General features: G+C 39.3%; 1 protein-coding gene across 1 annotated transcript in view; it reads left to right on the forward strand.

Annotated features, from left to right (window-relative positions):
• Window positions 1-996: 996 nt before the first annotated feature.
• The window catches only part of NUP205 (nucleoporin 205), an 85246-nt gene continuing 73197 nt past the window's right edge, over window positions 997-13045 (forward strand). The window contains exons 1-6 of the mRNA XM_044246638.1: window positions 997-1039; window positions 7713-7855; window positions 9432-9603; window positions 11619-11763; window positions 12140-12299; window positions 12749-12977. Coding sequence (XP_044102573.1) covers window positions 1012-1039; window positions 7713-7855; window positions 9432-9603; window positions 11619-11763; window positions 12140-12299; window positions 12749-12977 — 877 coding nt within the window. The 5' untranslated portion in view covers window positions 997-1011. The remainder of the gene's footprint in view (window positions 1040-7712; window positions 7856-9431; window positions 9604-11618; window positions 11764-12139; window positions 12300-12748; window positions 12978-13045) is intronic.

Below are 13045 nucleotides of genomic sequence, written 5' to 3' on the forward strand. Positions count from 1 at the left end.
TCTTTCAATAAAAAATCTTTTTTTAAAAGATTTTATTTATTTAGGACAGAGATCACAAGTGGGCAGAGAGAGAAGCAGAGAGAGAGGGGGAAGCAGGCTCCCTGCCGAGCAGAGAGCCCCATGCGGGGCTTGATTCCAGACTCTGAGATCATGACCTGAGCCAAAGCCAGAGGCTCAACCCTATGAGCCAACCAGGCGCCCAATAAATGAAAAATCTTAAAAAAAAAAAAAAAAAAAATCCAGCTCTTTGGGAGTGTGTAGGTAGGAAAAATATTTGGTATTTATGAGAGGATATGTCTGTAAATTTCTTCAAAATAGTCTCCCCTGTTAGGGGTGGAGGCCACGTGATTGAAGCTGAGCATTATTTTACTTTTGCATACGTTTGAAAATGTCACAATAAAAAGTTATGATTTGCTTCACTGTGATTTTAGTATATGTGCTGCCGAAGCGAGCACTGCTTCACTGTGATTTGTTTCAGTCTATGCAACTATGTTGACACAATACACTTGGTATATTGGAATGTAACAAAAACTTAGTTTATAACTGATAAATAAATGGTTTTTGAGATTTATAACCTTACACGCCACTCCTCAAAGAAAGAAATGCAAGGAAGTTTTGATTTGACATGGAGATAATGACCTGAGATTACGGCTTTTAAAATATCACAAATAGTCTTAATTTCAATAATTAGTCTCGTTTTCTTATTGTTACACTTAAACTTCAATCATCATTAAAAAGAAACTACAAGGCCCAGAATGCACCGCACGACTAACGTCATATCGAGGACCTCGTATTTCTGAGCTGGTTGCCCTCGCCTAATTTGAATAAGAATATCGCGGCCAAAATTTACGTCTGCGACCTACAGCAGATTTCCAAGTTGTCCGCCCGAGTCCGTCGAGACTGCCATTCCGAGACAGGGTGATACCTTCCTGTTCAGGCATGATTTCGGGCAGCCTCGCCCTTTTCTGGGGCTTTCGTGCGGCAGGAGGGCTCCGTTAGTGCGCCTCCAAGATGGCGACGCTGTTGGCGGTAAATTCGGGTAAGGGCGGCCGGGGCAGAAAGGAATCAGCCGGGCGGGGCGACGGTTGGTTCTTTAGGGAAAGACCCGGACTCTGAGGTTCCTCGCAATCAGGCCTTCACTTGAGTATTGTGCTTGCTTTTCCCTAGCTCTGGGCCTAGAGTCCCACCCCTCCCCAGTTTGAATGGCGCGCGTCCGCGCTGCAGCTCCAGCCCTCGAGTTGGGGTTTAGTGTGCAGGCACCGAGGCTTGGTCCACTGGAACCCCGCGTGCAGTCTCTTGCAGCCCGGGGCTGAGCTTGGTCCCTTCAACTCCCCACCCCATTATGTGTCTTTGGCCCGGATTTCGCCAAGATATACAAGTCTCTGGCAGTGAGGCCAGAGGACCCGAGATGATTTTTAGCCACGAGCACGGGCCGAAAGCTCCCACATCAGAGTAGCCAGCACAGCCCCTTATGAATGGATGTTGGGCGGTCTTGTAGGAAGCGAGGGTCTTTGATTATGAAGCCTGCAACCTGGAAGGTGGCAGGGAGGGGGTGCCACTGCCTTAGCAGAGGACTCTGAGCTCTGCCTTTGTGGCGCGTCCCTCTTTGCCTTTGGAGAGGTAGCAAGGTAGAACCAAGAAGGCAGTAGAAGGACACTGGAGGATTTGGGGTGGGTTCTCTTTTGCTGATGCTCATCCTTGGGCGGTACCGTTCCCAGAGGCTTTTGAAAGAGTGGGTGCATTTTGATTGTCACAATTCTTGGCGCCTAATGGGCGGGGCAAGGATGCCAAAAGTCTTGCACAGGGTAGAATGGTCTTGAAAACGGAGAATTTCCTGCTCAGAATGAGGTGCAGTTAGCTTCTTAGATTCAATTATAAGAGCATGTCTGAGTGGTAAATGCTGGTAGAGAATCTCACTCAAGAGTAATATTTACTGGGCGCTCCAACCCATCCCCCCCCCCCCCGCCGCCCCATGTGATCTTTTTCTGGAGGGGTGAAAGTGCTGGTTCTGCTTTGTACAGGACCGATATTCTTGTAAAGTTGTCTAAATCTTAATTTTGCAAATCAAGCCATTTCAGAAACACTGTAATAAATTATTTTATAACAATGAAGGATTATGTTATTGAGCATCTGGTATGTCCCAGGCATTGGACTAAGTGTCCTACTTGCATCATCTCATTTAATCCCCTTTGTACACCAATAGAGTAGCTGTTGTTTAAGTACCCCAGTCTACAGATTGGGAAGTAAAAGCTTAAGGTAGTTAAGTAACGTCCCCAGGGTTATACACCTAATGACTGTAAACCAGTCTTAGGTGCTTAAACTACTTAAGCGCATTTTATTACATCGAGTTTTCATATATATGAATGCTGGCCATGAAGTTAGGTTCTAAATATTTCTGTCCTTTCTCATACCCAGATGTAATCTTAAAAACAAGACTTCGATCTTATATGTGTCACTATATACTGTTCTTTAGTGCACATTCCAAGGTACTATCATTAAACATAAATCACCGAAGGACAGAGAAAAGCGAGTTACCAACAACTGCAAGGAGTATACATTGTATAATAAGGCCTTTGTGCCAGGAGTGTTTAATTGATAACACAGAAAGGAAACATTTTCTGCATCTGAGTCAGGAGAATATATTTGTTTTTAATTAAACATCCTAGGGTAGCAGCCTGAATGTGCATGGGTGGATGAGTGGCTAAGCAAAATGTAGTATATACATACGGTGGGATATTATTTGGCCTTAAAAGGGAAATCCTGTCGTATACTACAACTCAGATAAATCTTGAGGACATTGTGTTAAGTGAAGTAAGCCCGTCACAAAAAGATAAATACTGAATGATTCCACTCATTTAAAAAAAATTTTTTTAAAGATTTTATTTATTTATTTGAGACACAGAGAGAGGTCACAAATAGGCAGAGAGAGAGGGAAAGCAGGCTCCCTGCTGAGCAGAGAGTCAATGTGGGGCTCCAACCAGGACTCTGAGATCATGTCCTGAGCTGAAGGCAGAGCCTTAACCCACTGAGCCATCCAGGCACCCCATTCCACTTATTTTGATACCTAAAGTAGTCAAACTCATAGAAACAAAGAATGTTCGTTGCCTGAGGGAAGGGAGAAATGGGCAATGTTTTCTCTTACTATGGGAACCCACATGCTGTCCTCTCTTTCTAGATGGATGTTCTTTCTTCCTCCCTTCATTTAACTCTATTCTTGATCCTTCCGATTTCAACTAATAAGCACTTCCTCAAGGAATCCTTCCCTTTTCTGACCTCCTTGAGTTGATCATATTCCCTGATTCTGTAATCTCTTGCCCTGAGTATCTCTCCTTCATAGCACTTGTCAAACTAGATATTACCCTCACGTCTGGCTGTATGATTACAGCTTACCAGTAACTAGTATATGGTAAATGAGTGAATGAATGTGATTTGTTGGAGGTATTCCTAAACATTAAAGATTTATTTCTCAAATGAACTAATCACTTATGTTAAAAATACATCAATACATATTTAATAATTTGGAAGAATTTATAGCCTCATTACATTTGTAATCACAGAAAGGTGTTTATGAAAATTAGCCAGCCAAAGACAAGCCAATGAAAACTCTCTGTTGCAGTTACCTTCTGTGATGTGTTGATGTTAATGATAGACTAGGGATGCCAGGATACATGGGGTTTTTGGTAGTTTTTGACCAGTTACTGGATGCCTCTTGGTTTCATAAAAGGGGGGAGGTTAGAATTTTTCTCTGTAACTCAGCTTATAATGCTAAGTATGTTTAATACAAAGAAATTTATTGGTTCTTCAGAGGTTCTGTTGTATATTGTTACTTTATTATTTTAACAATTTATTTATTTATTTTTAAATATTTATTTAATTTTATTTGAGAGAGAGAGAGAGTGTGCCTGTGTGCCCTGTGCGTGCCCTGGTTGGTGGGAGGTGGGTGGGAAGGGGCAGAGAGAGAAAGAGAGAAAGGCAGTCCCAAGCAGACTCCCTGGTGAGTGCGGAGCTGCACTCTGGGCTCAGTCCCTCCACTCTGAGATCATGACCTGAGCTGAAATCAAGAGTCAGACAAATGAATAACCAACCGAGCCACCCAGGTGTCTCAATATATTGTTACTGTTAAAAAAGAGAATTTACTTTTATCAGCTCAGAATTTTTAAATACCTGTGGTAAGACAAGTTTCAAATTTGCCTAGAAGTTGTATTTGATGCCTTTCTTTCTTTCTTTTTTTTTAAGATTTTATTTTTAAATAATCTCTACACCCAGTGTCTGGCTCGAACTGACAACCCTGAGATCAAGAGTCACATGCTTTACCAGCTAAGCCATCCAGACTCTCCTTGATACTTTGTTTTGTGCCCTGTGCCAAGCAGTTGCTAGTTCTGGCTCTTTTCTACTAATAGGCCTTTTCTTGTGCTTTTATTGCCCTCATCCTACTTTAGGTTCTGTCACCTTATTAGCAGCTTACTTACCTGTCATCTTTGGTTCCTGACACTTCTGTGATTCTATTTAGTCCAGAAACCACACCATTGCCCTATAGTACCCATTTCATTTTTTCATCTACTACTTGGAACTTTCCTATTTACTAATAGGAAAAATTGCTCTTGGACTCAAACCTACTCTATTTTTGCCGTTAGAGAGGGCCAAGAAAATGACCTCTAGGGAAGTTAACTGGTTACCATCCAACTAGTTAGTATGTCACTGGCTGTCAGTAGGATCCAGGGGTTAGGTTCTCATTTTGGCAGGACTGAACTCTTAGTGTATCCAGAGTTGACTGGATCCTAGCAATTGATTTTCTTTAATAAGATTCAGAAAAGACAGATATGTAAAGTAGTATTTCAATTTATTGATCTTTAACGGGAAGTGTATCTGTACTGGTACTCTTGTTGGTTCGTTAGCACATTTTTTACTCTAGAAATTTATATGACAAGGTATATTTTTTAATCAGAAGATTGGCAAAAATGGAAGCAAAGCAGGGAGTAGATTGCTGTTGATATGAAGTCTGGACCTGCTGATTCCCATCCCCCAGGTCCCCACACCAGTGACCTATGGCTTCCTGCCCTGATCTTCAGATTAGGTTAGGCTAGGTTCTCCCTTTTATACATTCTCCTAGCACTCTGTACTTCATCATCTTTTATTATACTGGTAATTGTTTTCTGAATTCTATGTTTAACGTCTTTCTCTGTGTCAATCTCAAAGTTCCATGAGGACTGGGATCCTGTTTGTCTTGCTTGGTTGATAGTCCCTGGCACATGGAAAGCCCTCAGTAAATACTTGTTGAGTGAATGAATGATCTGGTTTGACTAGTCTGTCCTCTCCCAGCACATTCCCCCTGAAAAAAAATTTTCCCCAATGCATTGCCTTTTTCTGATAACACTGTTCATAGGACAATGAACACTTAACATATTTAATTAGGTTACATTATTATGCCATCTTACTGCCCTGGTAGGTTTTTTAATTTATTCTTTTCTTTTTCTTTTTTTTTTTTTGAGAGAGAGAATGTGTGTGCATGTGAGGTGGGGGTAGTTGGGGGGAGGGCCAGGGAGAGGGAGAGAGAGAATCTCAAGTAGACTCTGTGCTTAGCAGAATCTGCCTTCCCTGCCCTGGTAGGTTTATTTGGATTTGTGTTTTTCTCAGACAGCAGTTAAGCATGTTTACAGACAACCCTTAATAGTTTAGGCTATAGATAAGTTCCACGTTTTTGGAGTGACTGGTTTTGACTAGTTTCCCTTTCAGAGTCTTTATAAACACATATAGGTACCATATTTGATTGTTTGCAAACAGAAATTTGGGTCTTCAGGGAGTGTTATTCAAACAGTGGGTCTAAAATAAATATAGTAATTTTAGATTTTTTAAAAAATTTATTTATTTGACAGAGATCACAAGTAGGCAGAGAGGCAAGTAGAGAGAGAGGAAGGGAAGCAGGCTCCCTGCCAAGCAGAGAGCCTGACGTGGTTCTCCATCCCAGGACCCCGGGATCATGACCTGAGCTGAAGGCAGAGGCTTTAACCCACTGAGCCACCCATGCGCCCCAAATATAGTGATTTTATATAGTGAATAAAATAGTGAACAGGATAAAAAATTTGGAATGCACTGATACAGTGAGTGAATATTAGTATTTTATATACAACTTTTTGTTTTGCACATAAGTGTGTACTGGATTGAGATATACAATATTTCTTACCATGGGTTATAGTGGAAATAGTTTGAAAGTTACCAGTCTGTAATGTCACTATGGCTCTGTGAATTCTCTTTTACACTTTCATGTCTGTCTTTGAGCCTTAGCTCCTACTTTCCCTTGGCTACTCTTTGTCACCCCGATTTTCCCCAAATTGCTGTACAAGTATAGCCATCCCTTAAAAATTATCTTTTGTGGCAACAACCATATTCACTTTTTTGTATTGTTATTGAAATTTTTCACTTAAGTATGCTTTGTCTGTAAAACTTAATTGTGAGTTTTTAAAGATCAAATTGTTTCTCTTTTTCTCTGTAATATTTTATTATTTAAGGGCTTAGATAAGTGAATTTGGCTGAGTTTAGTTGAATTCACCTAGGTATGTCTAGATGTTGTGATCTTCATTTCTTCGCTTACTGGATGTTTCAGAAATACCTGTATTATCCCAAATCTTTTTTCGTTTTCCAAGTGTTACGTATAGAGACAGTATAATTCAGCAGTTAAGGCACATTTTGATGATAAACTGCCTGGGTTCATGACCCACCTATCCAGTGTGGCCTTGGGTGAGTTTCTTGACCTCTCTGCCTCAATTTCTGTATCTATAAAATGGAGGAAAACGTAGTGCTGTCCTCACAGTGTTCTGAAATAAAATAATATGTGTGACAAGCTTAGAACCATGCTCAGTAGCACCTACCAGAAGCTCAGTATTGCTTCCTATTATTACCTTTACAAATCAAAATGTGATCCTTTTTATATAAATTTATAGAAGTGTTTCATATTTCTATGTTGATTTTTTTAAAAATTTTGTTTATTTATTTGACAGAAATCACAAGTAGGCAGAGAGGCAGGCAGAGAGAGAGGAAGAAGCAGGCTCCCTGCTAAGCAGAGAGCCCAATGCAGGGCTCTATCCCAGGACCCTGGGATCATGACCTGAGCTGAAGGCAGAGGCTTTACCCGACTGAGCCGCCCAACTGCCCCTCTACGTTGAATTTTAATAGCTAATATTCCTGCCAAAATAAAGTGCTTTTTTTCAGCTGCTAAGTTTTACAAAATCTAATCTTTTTTGCCTCTACTCCTGCTTTTATTTGGATGATAGGGAGGCTAGAAAACACTTGTATTTATTGAGTGCCTACAGTATGCCAGGCACTGTGTTGTGTGTTTCATCTAGTTTATATCATTTAATCTGTTCAACCCTATGATGTAGGTGATAGCTGTATTATTTATGTACAGAAACTGAAGTTCAAAGAGATTGTTTCCTTGCTCCCTGTCACACAGCTGATAAAGTGGCAAAACCATAGCAGATACTCCAGTTTAAAGTCAGGATTTACTTTATGTTATATTAAGTTAAGTAGAATGATGTTTTTATTGTTGCTTGAGAAGGCTGATATGTATGCTTTTATATTAATGTTTGATTTGTATGTAGAACTCTGTATATTTTAAAGTAGGTATGGTGACCAAATTGAAATGTATGGACAGTAACTTTGCTATTTTCCACATGTATGTTTTATTTGATGCTTGTTTCATTTATTTTTTCCTGAAGCTGCCAGTCTCTGGGGTCCTTACAAAGACATTTGGCAAACAGTGGGAAATGCTCTTTGGAGAAGACAACCTGAAGCCGTCCACCTTCTTGACATGATTTTGAAGAAACACAAACCTGACTTCATCTCACTGTTCAGAAACCCAGTAGGAAATTTTCTTTTTTACTTCTTGGATATGTTTTTTTTTTAAATGTTGACAAGGAAGTAAATTCTTAATGCATGTGAATGAAATACATAACTTGTATAGTCCTTGGCTCAAGTTTTCTCTATGAATGTAATTTTTCCTAGAAGCAGCTGTTATCTCTTTTTGTTCTCCACAGATGTTATACTGTACTTATCTCTAGCGGGGAGATAGCTTAGCAATATTTGAATGCAATTTAGAAGGTTTAGTATATTCCAGAAATATGAGCCTCCTTGGAATTTCTTTTTCTTTTTCTTTTTTTTTTTTAGAGCCTCCTTGGAATTTCTGACCTATAGTTAATATACCTAAGTTCAGTAAGGTTGATTATTTTGTTTGTTTCCAGGTTCAACATTTTAACTCTTTATAATGTTATGTAAGTTGTATTAGCTGAACTAATTAATTCTCGCGTGTCATTAATCACCGCATCTTGAAATCCTTTTCAACCAGGAATGGAGTACTTCAGTGGAGGGAATTTATATTTGGAAATTCTTTTCCTTACTGTTTGATAATTTTTTTTTATAGACTGACAAGACTATCTAAGAACTGTTTGTCTTACCAGAAATGGCCTTTTGCTTTTTAGCTTTTTTTCCGCCCCCTTTCTTGATGTCTTTAGTAGAAAGAGCTCTAGCTGGGGGCTATGTGAGCTGAGTTCTAGTCTTGGCTCTACCACTAGAGCTGTATGTGCACCAGATGTCACCTGACTTATCTTGGCATCAGCTTTTCCATCTGTCTGTTTTTTTTTTTTCTTTCAAAGATTTATTTCATTTTTTAAGAAGAGAGAGAGAGCGCATGTGCGCAAGTGAGCGTGAGCAGGAGGGGCAGAAGGAGGGGAGAGAGAATCTGAGGTAGACTCCGCACTGAGGGTACACGGAGGCTGGAGCACAGTGTAGGGCTTGATCTCATGATCCTGAGATTGCGACCTGAGCCAAAACTAAAGAGTTGGACGCTTAACCGACTGCATCACCCAGGTGTCCGCTTTTCCATCTGTTAGTAGAGGAGTTGGATTAAGTGACTGATATGGCCTTTTATAAGATGTACATTTCTAAAATTTTATGATCCATCAAGTAATTCTATACCATATGTCATTTGTTAAATATTTGAACCTAGTAAGACCTTTGGGACTAAGACTACATTTTACGTAATATATTAATAAACTATCCTTAGCCTTCCTAATTGATTCAACAATTCATGTATCTATTTGTTATTTCTCACTTGAAGACCATATTGTTTTTATTTATGAAATATATAATCAGAAATGTTCTTTACAAATTTGAAAAATAGTGTATTATTTGGTTTGCTTTCTCAACATTTTGTATTTCAGAGTTTAGCAGAAGCAGTTTTTAAGAAGATAGTAACAGCATAAGTGTTGAAGGTAATAGGAAGTGTCCTGTCTTAAAGGTCTAATGGTAGATTGTCTGATAAGCAGTACTTCTTGCATCATGTTACCTGTCACGAATTACCTTCTTTAGGTAATAATTTAAGACCTTGTCTCCAGTATATGATTTTCATTCCATGATTTTATTTATTTTTACCATTGTAGCCAAAAAATGTCCAACAGCACGAAAAGGTTCAGAAGGCCAGTACAGAGGGAGTCGCTATCCAGGGTCAACAGGGAACCCGACTTCTTCCTGAACAGCTCATTAAAGAGGCCTTTATCCTTAGTGACCTTTTTGATATTGGAGAATTGGCAGCTGTTGAGCTTCTCCTTGCCGGTAGGTTGACATTTAACTGAATCTGTCGTAAGGTAGTACAAAATTATAAAATCATCCACTCAGGGTTTCAAGTGTTGTATCATTTAGATTCCAAAGTAGTTTAGTTGAAAAACCATATTCAAAATGTCTCCTTCTGTTTATCTTTGACCAATGGGAGGGCTTTAGTGATTGGAATTGTTAAAGGTAATTTAACTGTTTTAAAATAGGCTTTTCCATGGTAATTTATTAGCAAAGTATCGTTGACTGCACCTCACAAATTTTATGGCACAAAGAATTTATTGTCACGTAATGAGTAAGAAAGTAAGTTCACTGCTTTTTTGGAGTTCTTTTTGAGAAGGTGATTCAGATAATGAATAGGTTAGAAATAAGATAATTTTAGTAATTCTGTGCGCTAGGAAGAAAATTTAAAAAGGTGGTGATATAGAGATATGGGAGCTTCTGGGGGGCAACTCTAAATAGGATACTTAGAGAAGGCTTCTCTGGGACACTTAACCTGAGACCTGAATGATGACAAGGTACCAGAGTTGTTGGGGAAGAGTGACCCAGGCAGAGCAAACAGCAGGTGCTTGAGGTTACACCAAAGGCACACTAAAGAATAAAGAGACGGTGGGTAAGAAGATGAAGGAGCCTCATAAAGACAGGGGAGAGCGAAGGAAGTTAAGGAAGAGAGCAGGAATCTGATTATATTCAGTCTTGTAGGCAAGGCAAATTACTTGGATTTTATTCTAATTGCAGTGGGAAATTGCTGACAGGGACTTTAAGCAGATTAGTTACATGTAAAGAGGGAGTGTGTGTGCATGTCAATGGGGGGAGGGGCAGAGGGAGAGAATCTCAAGCAGATTCTGCACTGAGCATGGAGCCCCACAAGAGGCTCAATCCCAACCCATGAGATCATGATCTGAGCTGAAACCTGAGTTGGGCACTTAACCGACTGAGCCACCCTGGTGCCCCAAGAAAGTCTCATATGTTTAAAGTTATCATGTGGCTTCCAAAATCCTTTTTGACCTAAGGCTGCATTAAAAGAAGTATGTTATTGAGAAGAAGGAAGGTAATTTTCCCGCTCTATTACAGAAATATTAACTGGATAGGCTTGAGTTTTGAGTTTAACTCAGAACTTTGATTAACAAACATTTATTTTATGTTTATCATGGGCTAGGCACTGCATTAAGACTCCAGGGATAGAAACACAAATGGAACTTCAACTAGTGTAAAGGAGCTCATAGTCTAGTAATTGAGAAGAACATGGAGACAAGTAATTATACATTAAAGTGCCTTGATGCCAGTTTATGCAAGATTTAGTATGGTCCAGAGGCAGAGGGATTAAATTGACCTCAGGATGTACAGAGAAGTCTTCACAAAGTTCATGAGGACTGAACTAGATGTTGAAATCTGAGTAGACACATGTCACATGGAATATGTATGTGCTCAGGAGGACGAAAGGCATCCAGGCACAAAATGGCCTGTACAGAGGTGTGAACCATGAGATGAATTTGGGGACAGGAGAAAGTGGAGTGATTGGGTTTTGGGGAGAAGACAACCAGACTCAGGAAATGAAACCAAAACTAAAAAAGACAAAAGTGGAACTTATTCAAAGGCGAACAGTTAAAAGGGTGAGTGAACTAGAAACGTAGGAATAGATTATTTACTTTCCAGAGAAAACTCAGGGGAAAAAACCTTCCAAACATTTGAAAGATCTCGTGTGAAAGAGGGGAAATGGGCATTAAATATCATTAGATTCAGTGGACCAAGTGAGACCAGCATGTGGAAATCGTAGATGAAGGTGAAACTGAGAGTTTGGGAGACAGTGAGTTCCGAGTCAGTGCTGGTGTTCCAGCACAGATTGGATGGCTTCTTGAAGATGTGGGAGGAGGAAAACAGTGTTTGAAGTAGAGGAGTCCTACGGTCCTCTAGAACCCTGAAATTCGGTGATTTCTCTGAACTGAACATTGGTATGGTAATTTTTGTCTCCTCCTAAACACATACTTACCAAATTATTTCTTAACTCCCTTTTCTAGGAGAGCACCAACAGCCACATTTTCCTGGTCTCACCAGAGGATTAGTAGCTGTTCTTTTATACTGGGATGGAAAACGGTGCATCGCAAACTCCCTGAAAGCCTTGGTACAGTCTAGACGAGGCAAAACATGGACCCTCGAACTCAGGTCTGTTCGCTTCTTAGGATTTCAGAGCTTTTTTGGAAATTACTTGACAGATTATTATTTTAATTATTAGAAATAACAAAAAATTTCTCCTTTTAGTGTGTATAATTTAAATAAAATCAGTAATATAACTGAGTATTCCATAAAGATTGACAGATTAAAGCTGCTTTATTTTGTTTACAAATAAAAAATAATTTATGGTTAGAAGTTTATTGACACCTAATTATATAGCAAGGATGGAAAGAGCTGAGTTATAATTCATTCTGTTTCTTTTCCAGTAATGAAACATTATTGTCAAGAACAACTGCTGTATCTGTATGATGAAGCATAGATGTGACTATTCCTTGTAACTTTCTCCATTGATTTCTTTTCATTACAGTCCAGAGCTGGTTTCCATGACAACACGCTTCACAGAGGAGCTGATGGAGCAAGGATTGACTTACAAAGTCCTTACTCTGGTGTCACAGATTGATGTGAACAATGAGTTTGAGAAACTACAGCGAGAGAGAGGTTTGGGCAGTGAAAAACACCGAAAAGAGGCAAGGGTTCAATGTCATCAGTTCATGGTCATCTGTGTCAGATCTCAGGCAGAAATGTCATAGTATTTAGAACATTCTAACACAGGCACAGGAAAATTGCTAATGCCCATTGAAATATGTGGGTATTTGTATCCAAAATTGACTTACAACTGTTTCCACTTCTTTCTAGTCTCTTATGTGCTATTGTAGCTCTTTCTGGAATGAACTCTTGAAGGAACTGGTCATTGCATAGGGAGGTTGGAATATAAAATAAGGAATTAATAATAGGGTTTGTTTAGAATTCTAGACGTGAGATTTTAGAGTTACTTGTGGATTCAGATAGATTTATTTAGTTAGTTAGCTTTGTAAAAGGTAGTTTACTTTTTTTTTTTGGTAGTTTACTTTTTGAAATAATACCAGGCCTTCACTGTGATTTACGTATACTGATAATCGTACATTTTTATCTCTAGGTTTCTGATCTCATCAAGGAATGCAGGCAGTCTCTGGCAGAAAGCCTTTTTGCCTGGGCTTGTCAGTCACCTTTAGGCAAAGATGACACTCTACTTCTTATTGGACATTTGGAAAAAGTGACACTTGAGGCTAATGGCTCGTTGGATGCAGTGAATCTGGCTCTTCTTATGGCGCTTCTGTACTGCTTTGATATCAGTTTTATAGAACAAAGCACAGAGGAACGAGACGGTATTGAATTCTGTACTACTATTGTCTTTGTTTTTAAAAAATCAGATTAAATTGTGGAGGTAACGTTT

The sequence above is a fragment of the Neovison vison genome, chromosome 4 (genome assembly GCF_020171115.1).
Source record: "Neovison vison isolate M4711 chromosome 4, ASM_NN_V1, whole genome shotgun sequence".
In the NCBI taxonomy this organism is placed as follows: domain Eukaryota; kingdom Metazoa; phylum Chordata; class Mammalia; order Carnivora; family Mustelidae; genus Neogale; species Neogale vison.